The sequence below is a fragment of the Macrobrachium nipponense genome, chromosome 40 (assembly GCF_015104395.2).
Source record: "Macrobrachium nipponense isolate FS-2020 chromosome 40, ASM1510439v2, whole genome shotgun sequence".
NCBI classification, from domain to species: domain Eukaryota; kingdom Metazoa; phylum Arthropoda; class Malacostraca; order Decapoda; family Palaemonidae; genus Macrobrachium; species Macrobrachium nipponense.
This window is the reverse complement of record NC_061101.1, coordinates 2,681,114-2,706,441: the sequence shown is the minus strand read 5'-3', so window position 1 is coordinate 2,706,441 and position 25,328 is coordinate 2,681,114. Positions and strand designations below refer to the sequence as shown.

General features: G+C 37.0%; 2 protein-coding genes across 2 annotated transcripts in view; both read left to right on the top strand.

The window, feature by feature from the left end:
- Nucleotides 1-13,903, top strand: part of LOC135211773 (BLOC-1-related complex subunit 8-like) — a 91,660-nt gene extending 77,757 nt beyond the window's left edge. Inside the window, exons 2-6 of the mRNA XM_064244986.1 lie at nucleotides 5,846-5,968; nucleotides 6,335-6,512; nucleotides 8,372-8,480; nucleotides 13,486-13,555; nucleotides 13,755-13,903. Coding sequence (XP_064101056.1) covers nucleotides 5,905-5,968; nucleotides 6,335-6,512; nucleotides 8,372-8,480; nucleotides 13,486-13,555; nucleotides 13,755-13,903 — 570 coding nt within the window. The 5' untranslated portion in view covers nucleotides 5,846-5,904. The remainder of the gene's footprint in view (nucleotides 1-5,845; nucleotides 5,969-6,334; nucleotides 6,513-8,371; nucleotides 8,481-13,485; nucleotides 13,556-13,754) is intronic.
- The window catches only part of LOC135211872 (putative ammonium transporter 1), an 82,339-nt gene that overhangs the window by 6,675 nt on the left and 50,336 nt on the right, over nucleotides 1-25,328 (top strand). The window lies entirely within an intron of this gene.

The window sequence follows — 25,328 nt, the reverse complement described above, 5'->3', positions numbered from 1 at the left end:
AAATAAACAACGGAGTTTCCGCGAGATCTTTCGACGTTCAAACGTCCTTTACTTAGCAGATGAACTGACTTACATGAGGAAATGACAATACAAGAAAGGTCGTATAACTGACAGATAGGGATTATAAAGAGATTAGTACCTAGAATCCGACACACCTGGAAGATGAGTAACCTTCCCAAACAAGCATAAACATGGGTACAATTAAAAGTTTAAGACAATCTGCTCAGACACAAGGACAAGACAATTAAAGGATTATTACAGGCTGACCCAGCATTCAGAACTTTAGTAAACAAAAACATATTGTAAATACATATTCGCAATATGTATTGTAAATACATATTGTGAATATGTATTTACAATACGTATTCACATACTATATACATACATATACAAGAACGAAGATATCTCTAAGGCAACTAATTTTTATTTAAGTCTGTAATTATATCTTTGAGGTCATTCTTGAAACAGTTACAAAATACAAGGGTCTAAATGAAACAGGCCACGACTAATATTGAAATTACAATGAGAAGTAAGTTGTATTAAAGCAGATTCTAAAAGATTTCGTGATAAGACATCTTTTGACCTTGCAATTACTGAACTACCAATCCAATTTATTTGGTGGTTGTTTTCACTTGAATGAATGAATATTGCATTAGGTGTTTGCCCAGTTTTTACAGAATATTTATGCTGGCTTAACCTTACTTCTAAGCCCTTGCTCGACTGTCCGAGATAAAATGAGGGACAGTCCATACATGGAATTTTATTTATTATGTTGTTGTTTCTTTCTCTTGGGCCATTTTTTATTAACATTCCTTTTAATGTGTTATTATAGGAAAAAACAAGGTTGACCTTAAAGCTTTTAGCAATGATTTAATGGTTTCAAATCCGTTAAAATAAGGCAAACTGAGTATGTTCTTAGCAATTTCCTTTCTCTGTGTTACTTACACTATAAAACTTTTTTGCGCGGGCTTTATTATAACAAATATCTAATATATGTGAAGGATAACATAAATCTTTCCCTATTTTTCTTATGTATTCAGTTTCTTGATCCAAATATTGGGGACTGACAATGCGCAATGCTCGTAAAAACATAGAAGTAAGGTTAAGCCAGTATAAATATTCTGTAAAAACTAGGCAAACATCTAATGCATATTCATTCATTTAAGTGAAAACAACCACCGAATAAATTGGATTGGTAGTTCATTAATTGCAAGGTCAAAAGATGTCTTATCACGAAATCTTTTAGAATCTGCTTTAATACAACTTACTTCTCATTGTAATTTCAATATTAGTCGTGGCCTGTTTCATTTAGACCTTGTATTTGTAACATGTTCAAGAAGACCTCAAAGATATAATTACAGACTTAAATAAAAATTAGTTGCCTTAGAGATATCTTCGCTGTATATGTATGTTTAATATGTATTGTGAATATGTATTGTGAATATGTTTTTTGTTTACCAAAGTTCTGAATAGCTGTCACCTATAATAATCCTTTAATTGTCGTGTCCTTGTGTCTGAGCAGATTGTCTTAAACTTTTAATTGTACCCATGTTTATCCTTGTTTGGGAAGGTTACTCATCTTCCAGGTGTGTCGGATTCTAGGTACTAATCTCTTTATAATCCCTATTGTCAGTTATACGACCTTCTAGTATTGTCATTTCCTCATGTAAGTCAGTTCATCTGCTAAGTAAAGGACGTTTGAACGTCGAATCGAAAGATCTCGCGGAAACTCCTTTGTTTTTTTTCCCTTGTGGCGTTATACCTTTATTTATGGATTTATCACGTTCCTAACTTTCGTGATTCAGTTATACATACTTTATATATATATATATATATATATATATATATATATATATATATATATATTATATATATATATATATATAAATGGTTTATATATATATATATATATATATATATATATATATATATATATATATATATATTATAATGTAAGTTGGAATGCAATTATAATTGTGGTAATATGATTAATTCACATCAGAAACTGTGTATCATGGTATGAAATGTTTGTTTCTGTGTTCAGATTTCCCAAATTTAAAGATAACATGCTTAAGTGATCCACTTTTCATTTTTAAGTACCGTAACACAGAGAGAGTGAAAGCTCATAAGCCTTTGGAAGAGAGTTGTTTTTTGCTCTTTGAGAATCTTAGCCAAGAATTTTTCTTTATCGATGTAAACACATCACGGTCGAGCCTGTGAAGGAACAAGGGAGCCTTATTCATAGACATATGTGAACGCAGTCAAAGAGGTCTTGTATTAGGTACCCCTATAGAGTTGACGTAATATGTTTTTGTCTTGAACTAGATACTAATCGCCCATACGCTTATGGGGTGAGAGAACCTTATTCATTTGCTTTTGAGGGATAGCGGCGTGTGTTATAGTCTCTCTCTCTCTCTCGCTCGGTTGCGAGGCTGTTTCAGTAACTAACGTAACAAGCTGGTCACTCATTTTATATAATTCTTAGTAATATATGTGTTGTTTGTGGAATCTGAACATAGTATTATTTTTGTTAAATCTGTGAAGGCGCCCACGAAAATAGTGAAAAAGTGTAAAATTGTAACAGGCCTTTTGATTGAAGCTGGCAGCTGTGTATCGGTATTTTTACAAATGTTTTGAAGTGCACTTCTGGGTTTTATCATTTCTAAACATTTATCTTTTGCTTTGTTCTTTTGACATATCCATTTTTTTTTATGCTTAATGTTTGTACTGTCAATGCTTTAATTGTTTTCATATTATGCATTATGTTTTTCTGCATTGTCTTTATTTTTTGTTTAATTAGTTTGATTAATATTCTATTGTGTACATTTTGAATCTTACACTTGTGAATTAACTTGCATTTAATTAAATTTAATTTCAAATTTAATTATTGCTTTATAATTTAATTAATTAATTTTCTTGATAAACTTTGGTTTAATTTTGCTTAATAGTTAATTCAAGAATTAATTAAACTTTTGTTTTCAAGTAATAACAATTTCCCTGAGATTGTGAATTTCACTTACAAATTTTGAATTTAGAAATAAATTTTTGTCTTTAAGATTTATACGAGTATTTCATTGAAACCACCAGCATGATATTTTGTTGTCTAGGTAGAAATATAGAGTGTAATTGTGACGTTTCCCACAAATAAAACAGAATCAGGGAAATACTTAAATTTAAACTTTGCACGAGTGATGCCCTTTAATTAAGATTACCTCACCCTATTTTTTTAATGAACTTAGACTGATTGTTTTCTTGACTGTTCAGTTAGAAAAAAAAAAGGGATCACTCTTACCTTAGAGTATTCAGTCGTTTAGTCTTTGTGATGAAGGGTTCAAGGGTTGTCTGTCTGTTTAGGTGGGAGGGGTAAGTAACAACCAGGTACTTGAACGAACTGGTGCCCTTAGTACAAAAGGGGCGTTCCCAGACCCAGGAATAAAAGGGTCTCTTGTATAGCAGTACAAATGGTAAGTGTAGTAACCAGATACTTGGCAGTTTGGGTTAACAAATATTAATGGTTCCAGACACAGATCTTTGACTATTTCATGCACCAAGTATTAATGGTATCCAGACACCGATACTCTTGCCCCCCATCCCCCCCAAGTATTAATGGTAACCAGACCCAGATACTCTACGCCACTTTGTGACTATATATATATATATATATAATATATATATATATATATATAATATATATATATATATATATATATAAACCAGAACTCTACCAGCCAATGGTTAACAGTAGCTATATGTAAAGGTTTAAAAATTCTCAAAAATGTTCCGGAGAAGGAAACATCTTAGATCTTGGAGGGACGTTCAAAGCCAGGACACGTCAAGAAAGCAGATAAAAGAAAAATAATCTGAAGGAAACTGGATTAATGAGAAGACTACAACCACGGTTTAAGACGAAAGAAAAAAACTGTAGGTCGTTTATGGGTACTGAAAGATTTAAAAGCCCTGTTTGTTATAGCAGTAGATTTCAAAAATGAAATTAATTTCATTCAGAGATGATGGCGTACAAAAAAGATAGATACAGTTTGGAGAGAGAAGAATTACCAGTTCTGCAATACGAAAAAGCTAAGCTAGAGTAATCATACTGGACTATATATAACTTAAACCACCAGCCATAAGGATATTCTTCCATGCTAGAGGCTATCTAAAGATGTATGATGAAAAATAAAGGATAAACGTGTATATACGGCAAGTATGAAAGAAGAGACGAGAAATCAATAAAACGACTGGGTTAAGAAGAAGACGAGGCTTCAAAGGTGAGCCGTACATAGGTAACACCCCCAAACTCTACAGTCAACTCAGCTGTCAAGTTTATGACGTTTGGGACGTTCTGGCTTTCGTTTTTATGTTCTTTGACGGGTCGCTGGCAATTGTGGAAAGTGTTTTGGCCTTGGAATAAGGTAAAACAGTCTTATAGTTTATTAACTGTAAGGAGATTTGATTGTTATATAGTATAATTTAAGAGTTGGATTTATTTTTGCCTTTCGAGTGTGATATGGTTAAGAATGGCGTGTCGTTGCCAAGGGTAGGTTATCCTGCCTGCCTTCATTTAACCTTTACTACCTATAGCCTAACAATGCAATGCTCTAAAATTGATATTAATTTGAATCGTATTTACAAGACAAAGTCACCAATAGAAGTCCTATCTAGACAGGAAGAGGATGGGGAATATAGCAGATACTACTAACCCATGTCGAATGAATTGTTCAAAATGCTCCAATCATTCTTCATTTCTTACGTTCATATTTGCTCACTGGTATCATTCACTTACTCATAATTTATCATACTAATTTTTGGACACTGGTATCATTCAATTATTCATAATTAATCACTAATTTATATATTTCATTTTCATTAGGGCGCTGAATAATCCTCATAGGTTCCGGCGCTTGGTCCTCAAGACCTGAATTTCATAATCAGTCAATCTAATCAAATAAGCACAGTCAGAGATTACGCTCATCTTTACTGGCACCAATTTTGCAGAGGCTAAATAGCTAATCCTGAGCTGGTCATGAGAGTTATCTAATGTGAGCTTTCTAAATCAAATCAGTTTAGTGCTTAGGTCAACCTGGGTCATGCAATAGGCCCCATTTTGGGTAATTATAGCTAGGCAATAACTGCAAGGAACGGGGTAATTCTAGGCAATAACTGCAAGGAACGGGGTAATTCTAGGCAATAACTGCAAGGAACGGGGTAATTCTAGGCAATAACTCCGCACAGACTGCAAGGAACAGTCCCGCAAATACGAAAGCCATTAGGGATTGGGATGTCAAATGTATTTCGCCGTACTTAGTACTGGCCCCTGAGGATTAATTACAGTCGACCCCCCAAAAAATAACAGTTAATTCTTAATAAGCAACCCAAATACTGTAGGAAACTGTAATTTCCAGAGAAATACTTGATACGGAGTTATTAGGTACCTAGATCTACCCCATTTTGTACTACTATGATATTTTAATTTCTGACCAAATAGCCCTAACGCCAGGAGGAAATGAAGGTTTTTAGGGTGGGGTAAATGAAAAGCAAGAATATGATTCCAACAGGAGTGTATAAAATGCATAAACCATATGATAATCTGTCAGATAAAGAACACAATCAATGCCTATAGTCAGGGTCAATCACAAAACACTAGGCTACAAAAAACAAAGAGGTTACACCGCCAACAATGAGGATGGAACTTAACCTAACCTAGCCTCAGGTGCCAGGTCGTACTTTTTCTTTCATGTAGGTCAGTGACTAAGTTAAATGTATAGTAAGTGTGAAACAGTAAATCATACACTTTTTCCACCACATTGTAAAGTGAAGGTTATAAAAGTCTTTTTATCATTCCCAGATTTGTACAAGCTTATAGCATCACAGATTTAACCGCCTCCCTACCAAGTAGGCTAGAGGATGGCAACTATATCTCCACCTCATCCTCCAAATGATCCAGATTTGGAAGTTAAAGTTAAAAAAGGTAAGAAATACTTAATATATTTGCATGAAATGCAGGATTCGGGTGAGTCATGTGCACAACAAACACTGTTTAAGTCAGGGCGGTAAGATTCCTTAAAATACTAACCCCCCAAACTTATGGTATTTGTTGAAACAACACAGAAATAAATTTTCGCAAGAGTATTGCCTTTGGGAACCTTTTTGTGGTATGCATAACTATCAAAAAGTACTGGCTGTCGACAGTGACTTTAGTATATATATATGGTTCTTCTCATATTGTAATTGGCTTTATTTTTGTGTCCCTCGGAAAATTCTGTTTTCCTTATGTAAATCGATATTCCTTAATGATTTATCATTTTTAACCTGACAGTGATTATATCATCTGCAGCTTTGGAAAGAGTGAGCGAGAATATCCACATATCTGCCAATGAACCATCTCTAGCTGTATATCGTCTCCAGGAGCACGTCAGACGAGCATTACCACCAACAGTCACTCGTCGACAGCATGTCACTTCACTTCATTCTCAACTGCAGGGCGCTTGTTATGATGTGGAGTATGCCCTAGGGTATGATAGAGGAAAGAGTTGGATAATTCCAGTGTTCTTGTGAAGCTTACTTGAATGGCTTAAATTTTGTTAGGAATTATTAAGAATTTAGTTTTTTTTCATCACAACCCTATTGATGATCCCTTTTCAATGTTATTGTGGAAAAAGTTAATATTTTCCTTACAAGTTCCTTCTTAGTTGTGGGTATTATCATCTGGATTGCTGGCTTCATAACTACAATTGTCTGCGAAAAACTAATTTTTATATACTGATGATTTAGATTTTTTAGCAATGTGGTTTCATTCCAGTGTTTTGTGCATAATTTAACTTTTAAAACACGTATATTGTTGTTTTTTAAAAGTTACTGCGAAGTACAGTACATAACAAGACGAAAACTGTGGCCTTCAGAGACAATAAAGAATAAGCATAAGCAAATGATAATATTAGAAAAATTTCAGAAATGAGGTGATGAATGCAAAGTATAATATACTAAGTACTCAAGTCCAGATAATGAAATTGAATGAAGTGTAAGAGGATTTAAAAGATAGTACTTGAGTGCACAGGCCAATGATGCTGATAAGACCGTGCTTTCAGGTACTATCATTGATATTACGGTAGCCAACATAATTACTAATGAACAGAGCACGTAATAATGTCACCTGAGCTTCTTGCGGCGCAGAAGAGTTGAGAGACCCAGACTACATGAATATGAACTTTGAGACAGAAGGCTGGAGATGAGTGGGGATTTGTGGAAGTGAAAGCATAAGAAAAACAAAAGGGACAGAATTTCATAGAGGCGGCAACGATAGTAATGATGGTAGACCTCAAAAATCTATAAAAACTTAAAAATTACCTTTCTTTGAAGTAGTTCTTATATATTATCAACAAGAAGTTAAATATATGACAAAATTAACCATGACGGCTGTGCGTGAACTGTGATGCTCTTGTTGGTTATTTGTTTCATTGTGGATTCCATCTTGCTCTGCTCTTGCTATTGAAGTTTCAAGAGCTGGCAACTGAGGATTACCTATCTTTTCAGGCTTGATTTACAATAGCTGTTCAGATCAGCTCCGTAAGGCATTGGAATCATTGGGTTAAACCTATGAAACAAGGGCAGTGTTTTGTGTGAAAAGTAAGGCATCTAGTGAAAATTAATTCACCATTAGTATTTATATAGTAGTTATTGTTCAGCTTGTGTATGATCTGCCCTCTATAGTACAGCTGTGAATTGAAAATTAATGTTTGTGTGTAAAAAAAAATTATCCCAGATTTGCAATGTTTCTTTTCACATATTACACCCCAGCAGTGAAAATAAATTTTAAATTCATAGATTAAACAAATACTTAATAAAATGCTTATAATTGATATTACTTTAACTTAATATGTAAACTGGAGTTACATGGTAAGAAACCTATAGAATAATTCCAGTACAGTATACAGCATCACTGCAAAAAGTTATGTGCATAAATGTTTCTTATAGTTTTTAGATACACCAGTTTTATGTTCAATTATAGACTGTCATCCTTAATGATCAAGTTTAACTGTGTGTCAAATGCAGTAACATTTAATTTTGAAATAATATTGTCCAACTTTTTAAGTCTTGATTATTATCAAAGGTTCAAGAAGTATGGTAGTACAGTAATTTATGTAATAAGTAATTTCCAATTAAGAAGACTAATTGGTCAACCTGATTGAGACATGAGAATGGTATTTGTACTCTACAATCAGTATTTCAAATGTGTTTAGGAAACAAAACTGCAATTGTTTATAAAAATTTTAGAAAGTTTACAGTTTGTGTTCATCTTTTACTTTAGTGGTGTGAAGACTTTATTTTCAATGCTTGTCATAACTTAGTATTAACTATCCTTGCATGCTTTCAGAGCTGTGAGGGGAATGCAAGATTCAAATGAAAAATTCTTATCACTTGTTGAATTGTTGAAGAACTCGATATTTCTTCGTCAGCAAGCTCAAATTCGAACAGACTCGAAGGTTAGTATCTTCTTGGTAATGTTTTTTATCATTAATAGTTTTTTTTGTCATGGAATATTTAACATATTTTCTTATTAGAAGAGTAATATACTGTAGAAGTAGGATTACTCAGCTTCTTTAGGGTTGAACCTGTGCTAGATAACAAATAATTCTGAACAATGACGTTATCTTCCTACTCATTTCTGAACATTTGTCTTTTATGCCACTGCCATGACTTCTAATATTGAAATAGAATATTTATGATTATAGGTAAAATGTACGTCCAAATTTGCATTGAAAATTATTGATTTTTTGTCAAAGTACACCTATAATAACCACAATGCATAAACATTATTAAGTCAACCCTGAAGTAACTGGAATATCATCTGACGGAAGAGGATGAAAGGAGCTATTGATATGTTGGGTTTTATGCCACTTTGCCTCTAATGGATTTGGACAAGTACTTTTAACGATGGTATATGACATCTATTTAAAAGCTAAAGACACCAAATACGTATGTGCATTTGGAGCACCATTTCAAAACGTACACCTTTTGTTACTAGTGGGCTGATCATTGTTCACTTTTGGTGTGGTTACTGAAACCCAAATCCTCAGTTTGATATCAGAAAGTAAACTTTTACATGATTTGAAAATGAAATTTAAATTTTGGCTGTTCTGCACCACTTTCCTCATACGTACTTCATTATTACAAAGCTCCAACCCCTGGGGTATCCAAATGATTCATTCCAATCTTTCTATTAGATTGGCTGACACTGACATCCAGTATACCATATCAGAGTTCTGAAAAGGTAAAGCTTTGCACTAGTTCATGTCATTTTCTGTTCATTACCTTTGAACTGTTTACACAACCAATAGTTTTCAGGTGTATAGTATTCATAAGAAAAGAAAAATTATTCTCTCCCATGATATCACATTTATAAAGTTTGAAATGCCTGAAGCTTTGGCTTTTGTTGCTTCAAATCTTTTCAAACTTGACTTATCATGAGATGAACTCAAAGTGCTGCGAGTTGAAGATACCAGCGCATCTTCTTCGACTTCAAGAATTTAAGTGATATCTTGGTACATTTTCTCTAGGCCCTGCAGTGGCCTCTAATCTCTTCCTTGCTTATCACCTCTAAATTTTCTTTTCATTTTACTCATGATCCAGTGCAGACTACAGCCTACACACCTTTCAACTTCTCAGATAATTTGGACTTTATCTTGTGCATTTCTATACTCCGGCAAGGTATAGACACACTTCTGTTGGGACTAATCTGCCTAGGTATAAGTGGGACCTACCCATTTAGTTGGTTTAAGGACTTACCCATTTAGTTGGTTTAAAACACACACACAATTTAAGGGATGTCACATCCTTTAATGGGTTAACTAAATTACAGCTCTTTAATACATTATACTTGGACCACCATCCCAGTTATGAGGTTCACATTCTGCTAAAGTAACCATCTCACCCAGTTACCTGTACTGTAGATATGCATTAAGCTACAAATATCTTATTTGCTTTTCCTCGGAATTAATATATTTTTCATATATGTTAACCGAAGGAGAATTTTTTGTTGATAATAATTTCGTTGGCTCCCGGGCATGAACCTAGGAACCAAGAAATATGGATGCATAGTGAAGCGCCTTTAACCCCACATTGGTTTTGTCTATGTATAAATGGACAGTTTACATAAAATGCAAACCATTGCCTTGTGCCAATATCCTTTCTGTCCCTTCACTGTTTTGGCGCCAGGCCACATTAAATTCAAGAGTAAAACTTACATTTGTACAGAAGAGTTAGAGGTTAGGTTAGTGATCTGGGGTTTGCCCCTAAATGTGTCAGAGTCTCTCAGCTGTGTGGGAGAAGGGGCTCTTTTAAGTTAACATGTATCCAGTCATATGCTTAAATGGAAGAGTAAGGCTATGTAAAGCAGTGGTGTGTATTTGTGAAACCTAAAAATATAATTTTTAAACATTCTTGTTGGATATATGGTCTAGTAGTCTGCTTTGAGTTGAGTGCAGTAAATTACCACAAGTAACCTTTAATACTAGTTAAAAAAAAAAAAAAAACAATACCTGTTGCTATGAAAGTACTGTGCAAACTATATATTTAGTTTAACATATATTTTTTCAGTCTTATTGATTGATAATCCATGCTAAAGCGCTAAGTGTAATTTTTATACTCCATCAACATTTTCTTTTTTTTGTGACCTTTTGAAGTAACCTCTGAAGATTGTAGTGAAACTTTCTTTTTGTTTTAAGTTATGGGTACTGCCCCCAAAGTTGCAGAGCTTTTCATCAGATGGTGTTGACAGTTTGAAACAACAGATTTTAACATCCATTTAGTGATTTATGCAGTTTAGCTTTCTATTTGATTTGGTTTCTCATTTTTGTATTATTTTTGTTATTTTTTATTTTGTTGCTTTATGTAGTATCATTTTTAAAAATTCACTTTCTTGCATGTTTCAGACCAAAAATAGCTCCTATCAGTCCCATTAGTTGCACCCAGATTGTAAAGATGTAAGTACAGGTTTTTATTTCCTATGCAGTATTACAAATATTGTTTGTTTCTGAACATGGCTTTTTATTATTTTAAGTTTACAGGTCTTTTCTGTTGCCTTTACATGTTTTGCAATTGCATAGTAAGTGAAGTTTAGATATTTAACATTTATCCCCCTAGAAGAGCTTTTGTGTGACATTGACTACTGTGCTGTTTCACCATACGTATTTTATTATCATTTTATCATATCTTTTGCTACAAGTGGTGAACAATCCTCTTTCTTGTGTCTTTTGAAGATGGTGTACTTCAAGTTCGTAGACGTTTTACAAGAAATATGTTTATGATTTCTTATAGATATTTATTACTAAAGCATATACCTTTTTATGAGTTTTTAAGTGTTATTTTAGAGTTCCCTTTCTTGAAAACTCTTGATGTTAGTTGAAGTAAGATCTCACTGATTTTAGCTCAGTTCCCAGCATTCATGATGTGAATTTTGTATAGTAGTGCAGACAAAATATAACCCACAACTGTGCCCTTGTACTATATTTGTTTGGATGTTGTTATGAATAGGGGTATTCTTTATACTACGTCAAAATTTGTTCCAAGTAAACTTAAGAGTTGGCATCTTATTAAAAACATTATCAGTTCCTGTGACTGTTCATTCTTGCATTCAAAAGATGTTGGTTTAAGAGCAATTCAGCATCACTACTATTGGTATTTTTGAGTAATTGTAGTGGTATTTCTTAAAGAATATTTCTTTTCCTGAAGGTAATATATTCACATGGTATTAGGAAGTCATATTTTCAATGTTAACTTTTGCAAGACTATTGCTATAAATTTTAAATATGTGAGATATTACTTAAATATCCTCTCATTGAAGAGAGTGGTGTGGTAATCTGTAGTTAGAATGTGATATTGTGAAAATTCGAAAATGGCAAAACAAAAAAAGTGTCTGTGCTAGACTGCTTGGTATATTTGGCAGAAATGACCTTACAAGTGGAGCTACATGTTCAAACATTTTTTGTAAACTTATGTTTAACTATTTTTTTTTTCATGTAATTTCATTACAGTGCCTCAAGGGAGGGTCATCTAAAAGGCCAAAATTCTTTTTGGTTCTAAAACTCTTAATTGTGCAGAATCTGCAAAAGGTCATCAAGCAAAATTATTTCACATTTTATTTGACGACGGGAGTTGGATAAAAATATTACAGATGGTTTCTTAAATTTCCATATTAAGAAAAAACTTAAAATGACTACAGAGAAGAATTTAAATTTCCCTGTTAATTATAAAAAACCTTGGAAATTAGTGCAGAATTAATGCGTATATTGTTTCCAAATCAATTATTAAATTCTTATGTTAAGGAGAAAGTTTGAAGTGACTTTTGAAAACCATTTGGACTTCCCTTGTGGTGCACCTTTATAAAGGTGACGGTCCTGTGTACAAGTTTTAGCCTACTGGCTATGAACAAATGGTTTTGGTGACGGGTATCAAATTCCATTCTCAGACATAAAGACAAACTACGTACTGTGATTAAATGATTAAATTCTTTTAATCATATGTACTCATGTATCATCTACCATTTTAAGACTTGATTTTAATCCCAATTTCATGTATTCACATCATATGCGAAGTAAAAACAAAATGTTTGCGTGCTATCTGAATTGCAGTAGAAAGGCTATGTCATATTTGTATCAAAACAGTAGGGTTGACATCTCCATAATTATTGATATAGATTTTTAAAATATGAAATACAGTTACAGGCTATAACTGATAACATTTTAGTAAAATAAAATATAATAGCATTAATGAAAAATTAACTAAAAAAAATATAATTTTATAATCGGTACATATGAACTGCAGTGAACCATTGAAAGCAGCAGGTTTTTTTAATTGAACACATCTGTTGTTGGTTAATGCTTCTTATTGGATGTTTAAATAAATTGATACTGTACCATTTTTAGGAAGTTTTGTTTATGTACAAAAATAGTTGTGCACTTTGGTGATTTAAATTTTCCTTTAAGAGGAGGATAGTTATTAACATGATGGAATTTATACTATTTGTAAGGGATTGCTGCAATTTCTTCAATTAAAAAAAAAAAAATCCTTAAAACCGACTTCTAGCAAAGTGGCTTAAGAATGGCCACATACAGTAACATTAAAATGTATTGCATAAGATTAATGTAATAGTTCCCTTAAAAAAATGGAAGGTACTTAGGCCTATGTGAGAGGTTAAAGAATGGCCCTACTAAAAAAGAAAGTATGCTCCAAACTTTGAGTTGTGGGGAAGATGGTTTGAAATTTAATGAGAATAATTTTGAACTAAGTGCAGTGGTTTACAATAAGAAATTTAGTGTCATTCCAGTAAGAGAATGATTTAAATGTCCTTACAGAAGCAAAAAGGCAGCACACTGTGCCATGCTTCCATTCATTTTTTTTTTTCACTTGTCGATAACTTTTTTATTTCCAAGTTCTTCGGAGATGAAGAGTCAATTCATTCATGCATAATTTTTTTTTTGTTTCTTTTAGATTGAAGAAGTCTTCCTTTCACCACAACACAGACTTCCTATAACGTCCAAATTATCTTATGAGCAGCTTCGTAAGTTGGCCAGGCTTTTAATAAACTCAACCCACTCTTACTGTAGTGGAAAGAAGCCCTTTAGAAGAACATGCTTTGTGGGAAATTTTGAAACTATGTTTTTCCTTACAGTGTCTATTCAATTAAAAGCTTTAGTGATTGTCCTAAAGGTCAAAGAACCATTAATTCAATGGAAATTCACAACTGCTTTTGCTTTTAGGTCCAGTACTGATTTCTGATTCAGTTTGCCTCATGATGTTAAAGCCCTTTGAAGCTTTTAGGGTTAAAGCATTTCTTTGTAACATGCACTGTGCTTGTATAAATAAGGATTTTTCTTTGGTATTTTCTCATTCAGGAGAATCAAAATGATCAGGTATTGTGCAGTGAAGTACAAAATGTACCCTTATTTTCCAACCAAGCTTGTAGCCTTGTTAAGACATCCATCACTCATTCCTGGAGGTGTACATCAGGGAAAGCTTTGCAATTGTTTCTGATATATAATTTGTTTAGCAGACAAATCTATCACACAGAAGAGAAGAAACTAGGTAGATATGTAATGTAGATACAACGTTGCTTAGTCTTGGTATTGACAACTGTTTCTATTAGATGTAAATGCCTATGACAAACTTGCGTCAAGCTTCCTTTTTTCTTAAGATATGGAAATTTAATTGCTTGTGTAGTTGGGTATATTAATTGTAGCCTTTCTTCAACTGAAGTTTTCAAATTCAATGAAATGTCAGATTTCAGTTCACAGTATTTCATTGTACATTAAATTGTTTACGTACAGGTATTCTTATTTTTTTTTTTCAGTTTACATACTTTTGATTACAATTTTGTTTTCATGTGTAATTTTCATAATGCATACTGTGACATGCACTGACTCCTCATTGTACATTATTAGTAAAATGTTTTATTAATTTTTGAATGTTTTGTAATGTATTTTCAAGCTTATTTGTAAACATTTGAATAATAGTTATACATACTATTCTTTGCTCTTTTTTTAGGTATTGGAAGACAAAAATATATTCAGATAGTTATTATTATAATTGAAAAATTTTTAAACAAATCTTGCTGTATGTAAAATAGGAAGTACGTAGTCAGACATTTCAAGTGGGTAATAATAATTAAAAGATCTTGGCTACTGTAATGTTTTTTTTTTTTTTATTACACAGTCAGATTTCTGTTTTGTACCCAACAACCTTTTGATATAAGACAAATGTGCAATGTATGTTCCTCTGTCCTTTGTTCTTTTTGATTTGGTATTGTATTTGCATCGTGCAGTTTTTCAAATGTTTCTACTGTTTTGGCTTTTTTAGATGTTGGTGTGGCCAAATATACCAAGTGGGGTTTCACAAAGAATTTTCTTGTTCTTGCATATCAGTTTTTTTAACTTTTGCATTTTACTGCTTTGGATAGGAAATTGAATGGAAACAGTTCTCTTCTGAGCAGAGACATTGGTGCTGTTTGAAAATGGTTATTGTATAGGAGCACCAGTCTCTTAAATTATCTTTTAATAGTCGTGAACGTTTTGTTACATTATAATGCAAATTCCAAACAAAATTATTACTGCCATGTTTACTTTGTTACCAGTATCTGCAGATTTCTGCATCATGTTTTTAGTAAGCAGAAGATTATGAACATATAAAAATTTATACACTTGTTTTCCCACCTTTGAGCCAGTGTTCAAAACTGTCTGAAAGATAAATGATACATGTTGATAAAAACTTTTGTCATATCTTGAGATTTTGAGTCTGTTACACCGAATTATTACTGTTGTTATACTCTTCCTGGAGTAGTTTTATACTCTTCCTGGAATAGGTAGTTTACTTATTACTGTACACTTGAAAGTAAATGCTTGCCTTCACTGATTTATGATATTCATTTACTATACAGCTCACTGTCAGGTTCTTGAACATGTACAATTTAAGCTTAGCCAAGTTTCATTAAATGCTTAGTCTCATCAGCTGATTGTATAATTTGAATTTTACTTAAAAGGAGTTAGTACTTACATTACAGATAACAAAATCCCAAATGGAAAAACATTGTAATATGTCGGGAGTTTTCTAGAAAATATGTTAGCAATTGTAGTATGGTATTTACAGAATTGGTAGCAATCTGATATGGAATAATACACTGTACTTGGTATTCCGATATTTGTATGTTATGGATGTGTGCTTATATTTGTAAGGACAAATCCTGATTATTTTTATGTGGATTGTGGACTTCAAGTTATGTAGAGCTTGGTGGATCATTGTGAGAAAGTTTAATCTTTGTTGTAAGTCAGATATCAAGTCAAATGGTGGACTTGCTGGAAGAATTCCTTACTTTTAATAAGTCAAAAATTAGAGAAGGGAAAATGCAAAATAGACAGAAAGCAATGCTACTGTGGTAGTGACAGAATGCTTACACATAAAGGACTTTGTAGTATTTCCTGCATTGTACACTATAATCACAGGACTAGTAGGGAAATACTAGGCTACTTTACTTAAATGCTTCCCATTCTTTCAATGATTGAGGTATTAATTTGGACATGACTGGTGGTAGAGAGTAAAAAGTCATCATCATAGTCTTTTATTATTATTTTTAAGCGGTCTTTCCCCTAAATGGGGTTAGATTTGAAATTAGTTTTTTTTTTTTTTTTTTATTCTTTCTGAACTGTTGCATATAAGACCTCAATATATATGAAATTCAAAAAAATAAGGCCCTAAAGTCACATCTGTAAATTATATAAGGTTTTAGTAACTTACTACAAAATAGATTAAAATGGAGAGTAACAGTAGAGGGTAATACTCTTTGCAAGCAATTGAAAAAAAATGGGGAATTGAAGACAAGAAGAAGTTCAAACTGTATTTTTAAAAAGAAATCCAGTGGCATTTCAGCACACACTGGTAAATCACTGATGTTACAGTTTCATCATAATGTATCACCGGAAACTGGGATATAGCAAATATATGAAATAATTGGTGAATAATTTGAAGTAAAATCTTAAGAGTTGTGTTGATTGTATTTTCTTCTGAAGAAAAATATACCAAAATAAAATTATGAAGGCAATGCTAAATAAAATCAGTGTAAGTAAACTACCAACTGAAATTAATCATTGTTGCATTTCTTAACCAAAGATGTCGGTAACGTATTCGTCCTTGTAAATCAGTATTTTCTGCTTACCGTTTATCCAAAACCAGACAAGTAAATATGTATTAAGAAAGGGTTGCAATGTTGTATTTGAACAACAGACTAATAATAGTCTCATGCCACTGTAATAAGCAACAACCTTGGGTAGTGATTCCATTAAGAAATTTTTTTCTGCACTGTATGATATTAAAATTGCGGTTGCTATATTCAAATGCAGAAACAACGAGAACCAAGCATGTACAAGCGACTGTCATCACACATTACCATTATAGATCTTCCCGAACCTACCAGATCTTCCAGATGCATTTCGTGAGACCGCGTCAAGGGTCGAAAGCGCCCTCCAACACGCAAGAAATTCGTACGAGAGCCACACACGTAAAGGGGGAAAAGAAGGATTCCACAGAAAATCAGGTAGTAAAGAAGAGGAGACGAGCGACGAAGAAAAAGATAAGGCTTCAAGTGAATGATGACGTAGTTACATGATAGCATCCAGTATTTATGTTAATGTTTGGTAATGTGTGAATAAATAAATTTATATTATGTGATTTGAATGAATGGAGAAAAATTTTCATGTTTAGTGTACTTCATGATTGCATGCGTATTTTTCAAGGAAGATAATGGAGTAACATATCAGCAAGAATTGCCTGTTATGTATTATAATTCACTGGGATTTTCATTGCTTTTGACACGTTTGAATAATTCTGAATATCTTCAAATATACATATTATACAGCATTACCCAGTACATATATTACCTTCTACTTTCTGTTCATGGTATTTTAATGTTATTTTATCAATTTAAAACATTTTATCATTTAAATCATTTATTCCTGTCCTACCTTTTTACAGAATTTTGAATCTGATCATAACTAGAAGTGTTCTTTGTCTGTGAAGATATTGCCCTCAATTTTACTCAAATATGGAAAAAAACTGATTCCATTGATATTGCATAATAACTAACTAAATTGTGAAGAGATGTTCACTATTGAATGTGTCCAGGACTTTACCACCCAATGGTTTCATACAATGAAATGATACACTAAGCAGCAGTTGCAGTTCATCGTAAATCATTGTGAATGAAATGATACCACTAAGCAGCAGTTGCAGTTCATCGTAAATCATTGTGGTGTCATAATTATGAACTCTATAAGCTGTTCCATTGGAAACTTAAGAACTTTGACTTTGTGTTTGGTGGGTCTTTCCACACCACTACTTAGTGGTGCTCTTACTGTAACCTGGTTCAGATGTGTTGTTCATATGGTTTTATCATGGTTATTCATCTGCGATGTGAGTAGGTTATGAATGCACATGATACGATGGGCTTCACACCTCCACAATTACTCAATGTCAATGAAAGAAGGGAAGGCCTGACCCTTTACACGCTAGCATAATCTTCCCACCATTCGTTCAAACCCATAACTGCCGATTCACCTTAACCCTAAAACAGCTGTCCCAAGAGATCCATCTGAATTTACAGTGCCTGAAGAGTTGTCAGTACACCAAGATCAGACCAGTACTGAGGACAAGGTTTGGCATGAAAGTTTCCTCTACTACATTAAATAATCCAGTTATACAGCACAGAAGGCTTGCCATCCAATTCCAACCTTCCATGAAACCTTGCTGCCTGATGTCTAAATCTGTTTTTTTTCCTGATAGCAGTCACCAAAGGTATGTCAGTTGGACACCAAGAAGGAAAAGGAAAATTAGGATAGACAGATTGACAAAAAACAGGTCCATGTCTTTTGCGCTTATTCTGAACTTGCCTTATTGTGTGGTAGAACCTACCAGGGTAGAAAACCTACCCCATAACCATCATCCAGTTCTTCCTTGCGCCACAAAATCCACCAAGGCAACACAGTACTGATCCATAACTACCAAATACACTCACCCACTAGAGCTGCCAAGTCTTGCCAATCTTTTTCTAATATGAGGGAGATAATCCTTATACAGTAGTGTTATAAATGCCTGGTGTGCTATTCATCATGGCATCTGTGCTCATCTTACAGTCCATTGCCTAAAATCCAACTTTTACAATTACCCAACTCCTTGGTTTAACAAAATATTCCACTCTAAAATTAATATCTTAAATTAAAATTCAATGACTACCATGCAATGTAGGGTACTATATTGTACTACTGTTGAAGGATGCTTTTATCTTTTTTATTAACTAGTTACCATTACAAGACTGATACTAATTTTAAAAATGATTTAATCACGTTAATATCTTATATGCACAAATACAAAATTTTCCTAAGTACAGTCTAACTAGGTTAAAATGAAACATAACACTTCAGACTCATACACATCAACATGTCTATTTAAACAAATCTTTATGACTGCCATGCCAAAAGTAAAAATAAGGAACTAACTGCATTAGTGGTGCTTCAGTTTATGATAGAGCAATGCCAAAGTAATACTGAAAACCCCCTGAAAATTGCTCACATCCCTGTAAAGAAATCAGTTTTTGTTGTCACAAAATGACACTTAAACTTATGCTGGAAACCCAGTGTTTCTACTGACACTAAGAGAAGCATCTCGCAACACAACCATCCAGTTATTACCCATTTGCACTGCAATGTGGAAAATGATATTGTTAAACTACAATAAAGTTTTGTACATACTTACCTGGCAGATATATACTTAGCTATAGTCTCCGACGTTCCCGACAGAATTTCAAATCTCGCGGCACACGCGACAGGTAGGTCAGGTGGTCTACCTTACCCGCCGCTGGTGGCATAGTACGAACCACTCCCGTAAGCTTGTCAGATTTTTCTCTTCCACCTGTCTCCTAAGGGAGGCTGGGTGGGCCATTAATCGATATATCTGCCAGGTAAGTATGTACAAAACTTTATTGTAGTTTAACAATATCATTTTTTGTACATGAACTTCCCTGACAGATATATACTTAGCTGATTGGCACCCTGGTGGAGGGTAAGAGACAGCTCAATAATACAGGTAAGACGGGAAACAACTAATGTTGTAGGATATAAAAACCTTGGTTCTCACCTTTTCAGGATGAAGACTTCATAGATACTATCTCTGAGTCTGCATTGCCTGGAGAGCTACAGCTAGGACGTGACCTAATGCTGAAAGACTCTCGGATCTACCACTGGGATATGTGATCCCCTATTGTGGTAGAATCCAAGTCGGATGCTGTTAGAGGGACCTTGTCCGCTTACCTAACAGATCCTTACCACTACCTCTGCAAGGAGCCAAAACCCACCAGACCACCTAACCAAAATACAAAGGGTTAATATTACGACAAAAAGAGGTGCCTCCTGCAACCTCTTTCAGACAACCAAAAAACAACAATATAAAATATAGGGTAACATATAAAAATTTACACAGGATAAGTTTCAGCTCCCTGCCCCAGCACCGAATCCGCCGATACGAAAGGACCCAAGGCGAAGCATTTATCATATGTGATTTTTACATCACGTAAATAGTGGTTTGCAAAAACCGATTGGCATCTCCAAAAAGTCGCCTCCATCAAGTTCCGCACAGACATATTTTTTCTGAATGCAAGCGAAGTTGCGATGGCTCTCACCTCGTGAGCTTTCACTTTCAGTAGTCTTAAAATGATCTTCCTTACAGGCAACATGGTGCCTCTGTAATAAGGCTTTCCTCCAGAAAAAAGGAAAGAGCATTCTTCGACATGGGCCGAGTGGGTCCTTTACGGAGCACCAAAGCACATCTTGATTTAGCCTTAAGTTGTTTCCTTCCTCTTAAGGAAATACTTCATAAATTCTCATAGGGCAAAGAGTTCTTTCAGGCTCTTCCCCTACTAGAAAAGATAACTACGAACTTCAAAGCTCCTGGGCCAAGGGAGTGATGGTTTTCATTCTTTGCCAGGAAACTTGGAAGAAATGAACACACCATAGAATCTTCCTTAAACCCTACATTGCCCTCAATAGCTTGGAGCTCACTCACTCTCTTAGCTGTAGCTAGGGCCAAAAGGAAGATAGCCTTCTTCGTCAAATCCTTGAAAGAGGCTAAGCCAGGAGGTTCGAATCTAGACGATCCAAGGAATTGTAGGACTACGTCTAGATTCCAGTTCGGTACTACATGAGGACGCTTAATGGTTTCAAATGATCTAATAAGATCATGCAGGTCCTTATCATCGGATATATTTAAGCCTCTATGCCGAAATACCGCCGCCAACATACTGCGGTATCCCTTAATAGTTGACACAACCAGATGACATTCTTCTTTGAGGAAAATAAGGAAATCCGCAATTTGGGTCACAGAGGTACTGGAAGAGGAAATGTTCTTCCTCTTGCACCAACGTCTGAAGACATCCCACTTTGACTGGTATACACGCAAGGTGGAAGGTCTCCTCGCTCTTGCGATTGCTTTAGCAGCTGTTGCTGAAAAGCCTTTCGCTCTGACCAAACTTTGGACAGTCTGAAACCAGTCAGACTGAGAGCGAGGAGATTTTTGTGGTACCTGTCGAAGTGGGGTTGTCTGAGTAGATCGCTCCTTAGCGGGAGCGATCTTGGAAGGTCCACCAACCATTCCAGTACCTCTGTGAACCATTCTTGGGCCGGCCAAAAGGGAGCGATTAAGGTCATTCTCGTTGAATCGGACTCTACGAACTTCTTGATGGTTAGCCCCAGGATCTTGAAGGGGGGAAACGCGTAGACGTCGATCCGTTCCAGTCTAGAAGAAGAGCATCTATTGCTACTGCCTCTGATCCGATATCGGAGAGCAGTTAAGGATCCAGCCTCTTGTTCTTTGACGTGGCAAAGAGGTCTATGTGTGGCCTGCCCCATAACTTCCACAGGCTCTGGCATACATCCAGATGAAGGGTCCACTCTGTGGGAAGGACCTGATCTTTCCTGCTGAGGAGATCTGCTCTTACATTCCTTTCTCCCTGCACGAACCTGGTGAGAAGCTTGATTCCTCTTTCTTCTGCCCACAGAAGAAGGTCTCTTGCTGTCTCGTACAGGAGAAGGAATGCGTCCCCCCCTGTTTCCTGATGTAATGCCAGAGCTGTAGTGTTGTCCGCGTTGACCTGCACTACCGATCTTCTGACTTTGGGCTCGAAAGCCTTCAGAGCCAACCACACAGCCATCAACTCCTTTCTGTTGATGTGCCAGGCTACCTGGTCCCCCACCCAGGTACCTACACTTCGCTGGTTCCCAGAGTTGCACCCCACCCCATGTCCGACACGTCGGAGAACAACACCAGGTTGGGGGTCTGTGATTGAAGAGACAGTCCCTTCGCAAAGAGGTTGGGATCTGTCCACCATAAGAGATGTTTCTTGATGTCCTGGGATAACGACAGGGAGAACGTCAAATCCTGAGAACGACGACTCCAATTCCGATGAAGAAAAGAATTGGAGTGGTCTCAGGTGCAACCTTCCTAGGGAAATGAATTGCTCCAGAGAGGAGAGCGTCCCCAGCAGACTCATCCACTCCCTCACTGTGCATACTTCTTTCCCTAAGAAGGTTGTTACTCTCTCGAATCCTCGGGCTATCCTTTCCTGCGAGGGAAAAGCCCGAAAACTCAGAGAGTTCATCTGTATCCCGAGATACACACACTCTTGCTCGGAATTAGTGATGACTTCTTGAAATTGACGAGAAGTCCCAAAGCCTTCGTCAATTCTTAGTTACTTGTAAGTCCTTCAAACAACGATCTTCTGAATTGGCCCTTATTAGCCAATCGTCGAGGTACATGGATATCCTTACCCCTTTCAAATGAAGCCATTGAGCCACATTCCTCAAAATCCCCACCGTGAACACTTGAGGGGCCGTCGAGAGGCCGAAACACAGAGCCCTGAACTGAAAAATTTTCCCCCCCATCATGAATCTGAGAAACTTCCTCGAGGAAGGATGGATCGGTACGTGGAAGTAAGCGTCCTGTAAATCCAAGGAACCATCCAGTCCCCTGGACGAAGTGCTCGCCAGCACTGATGAAGGCGTTTCCATCGTGAACTTCTTCTTTTCTACGAAGAAGTTTCAGGGCGCTTACATCCAACACCGGTCTCCATCCCCTGAGGACTTCGGAACTAGGAAAAGGCGGTTGTAGAAGCCCGATGAATGATGGTCTGTCACTAGTTCGATAGCCCCCTTCTCCAGCATCTGATCTACTGCTAGATGGAGAGCTTGATTCATGATGGCCGTCAGTTCCCTTGGGATGGTCGTCAAGGGAGGTCTTTCGACGAAAGGGATGAGGTAACCTCTCCTCAAAATAGAAAGGGTCCAAGGATCCGCCCCTTTTTGGGCCCAGACTTCTGCAAACTCTAAGAGTCTGGCGCCCACCGTTGATTGAAGGACTTGCAAGTTATTTGGGGGCTTTAACAGACTTGGCGAAAGTCTTACCCCTTCTTGAAGGTCTACGACCTCTAAACGTAGAGGTTCTTGATGAAGATGCCCCTCGAAAGGGTTCTCGAACACTTGCCTTTTCCTTCTTAGCCTTGGTAGGGAAGGAAGGGCGCGGAGGTTTTCTTGCCGACTGTGCCAAAAGGTCCTGGGTGGCTTTGGCCGAAAGTGACCTCGAAATGTCCTGCACTCGATGTTTCGGGAACAACTGAGTAGCAGAGGAGCAAACAGCAAAGAAGACCTCTGAGCATGGGAGACCGACTTCGTTAAGAAGGAACAATAAACCGACCTCTTCACGATCCCGGCCCCATAAAGGGAGGCGATTTCACTCGCTCCGTCTCTTACCGACTTGTCCATACAAGACAAAACACACATAAGATCTTCTGGCGAAATTGACTCTGGCACTTCAATTTTCTTGGCTAGAACTCCCAACGACCAATCAAGGAAGTTAAATACTTCTAGCACTCTAAACATACCTTTGAGCAAATGATCCAATTCATTCATTGCCCAAGTCGTCTTAGCAGAGTTAAGGGCAGTTCTCCTTGTCGAATCTACCAGTGCCGAAAAATCCGAATCAGCCGAAGACGGTAGACCCAATCCTAAGGGCTCTCCTGTTTCGTACCAGAAACCAGCGCGTCCTGATAACTTCGAAGGAGGAAAAGCGAACATCGTTTTCCCCGCTTCTTCTTTGGAAGCCATCCCCAGGAACCAAAACTCCTCAGTGCCTTCTTCATAGAAAGAGTTGGCTTCATCCTCACACAAGAAGAACTCTTCGCTGTCTTCGCCGTTGAAAAAAGTGAGTGAGGAGAAGGAGGCCAGCCTAGGCGTAAGGGAATCCCCAAAAACTTGTAAAAGTAGCTCTGTAAGCTTCTTGTAAGAAGAGACAGCAGCAGAAGTGTTCGGTTCCTCATCCGAACCTTCTAGGACGTCTTGTCGAGGTGAGCGCGGAAGATCCTTAGGTGACGAAGGGATCCTAGCAGGAGTTGAGCGAGAGGTTGGAGAACGCCCTCTCTTAGAAGAGTTCACATCCACTGGAGAACGATGAGAAGATCTGGGAAGTCTACGATGAGACTCCCTCTTCGAGGTATACGGAATCTCAGCCGAAGGAGAGGTAGGGCTCCTACTCCGAGAATCCTCGGAAACATCCACAGGGCGCTTACGAGGAGGCGAGCGCCTACTATACTCTATGTGCCTATCCTGAGGCGAGCGGCTGCCAGGAGAAGAGCGCCTATCGAGAGCTACGCGGCTTGCGCCCCGGCTCTCCATACCTGTCCAGTTGCGTACGATCAACGGAAGTCCGACTGGAAGGCGAAATGCGCCTACTAGGAGAAGGCTGCTTGCGAGACTCTTGACGTCTAACAAGAGGGTAACATTCAGGAGAAGGGCGCTTCAAAACTAACGAGCGCCTACTTGGAGAAGGGCGCTTCCGGGATTCCTGGTGCCTACCAAGAGACAAACGGTCAGGAGAAGTGCGCCTAGAAGCGGGAGAGCGCCTACACGGAGAAGGGCGCTTGAAAGACTCTTGTTGTCTGCCCCTAGGAGAATAACCAGGAGTATGATGCCTTAAAAGAGACGAGCGCCTACTAGGAGATCTATGTGCAGTAGGCTCTTGGCGCCTACCTTGCGGGGAGCGGCTAACAGTAGGCCGTCTATCATGCACACGACTCCTACCAGGAGAGAAGTCACGATCCGACACTCGAGGAGAGTGACATCTGGAAGAAGAACGCCTACTTGTATAAGGGCGCCTTCTAGAATCTTGAGGCTGCTGAGGAGAAGTTTCACGCGAGGGAGATGAAGAAATCGCGTGATGAGCAGGTGCAGTGCGCTTACCGGAAGCGGGAATCCAATCTGGAGAAAAAACTTCTTTCTCCATAGAGCGTCCTACCGATGTTTGGCGTCTTGAAATCGAAAAGAGAGCCAGGCGAGCGAGGGCGCTCACTTGCGAGGGCGCGGGCGTCCACTCGAGCGAGGGCGCTCACGCGAGCCCCCACCTTCATACGAAACCTCCCCATATGAAGAGAACGATCCTCTGAAGAGCGGCGCCTAGATCTCTTGATCGGAAGAGAAACGTCCTTCTTCCTACGTGATCTAACTGCTAGAGAGTCTGCTAGCGCCGTGATCTGAGCTTGAAGTCCCGCGAGTACTCTCGTTAGGAGAATCTTCTTGTTCTTCCTCGGAAGCAGCGCCGAGCGCGGAGCGCGAGAAGAAGAACGATCACAGGATTTCTTGGGTTTCTTCGCCTCCACCGACGATTCTTCCGGGAAAACCTCCGGACTAGCCAATCCAAAGGCTGCAGGGAGCCTTCCAAGCCCTCTTCAACGGGCGCGACGCATCGGGGAG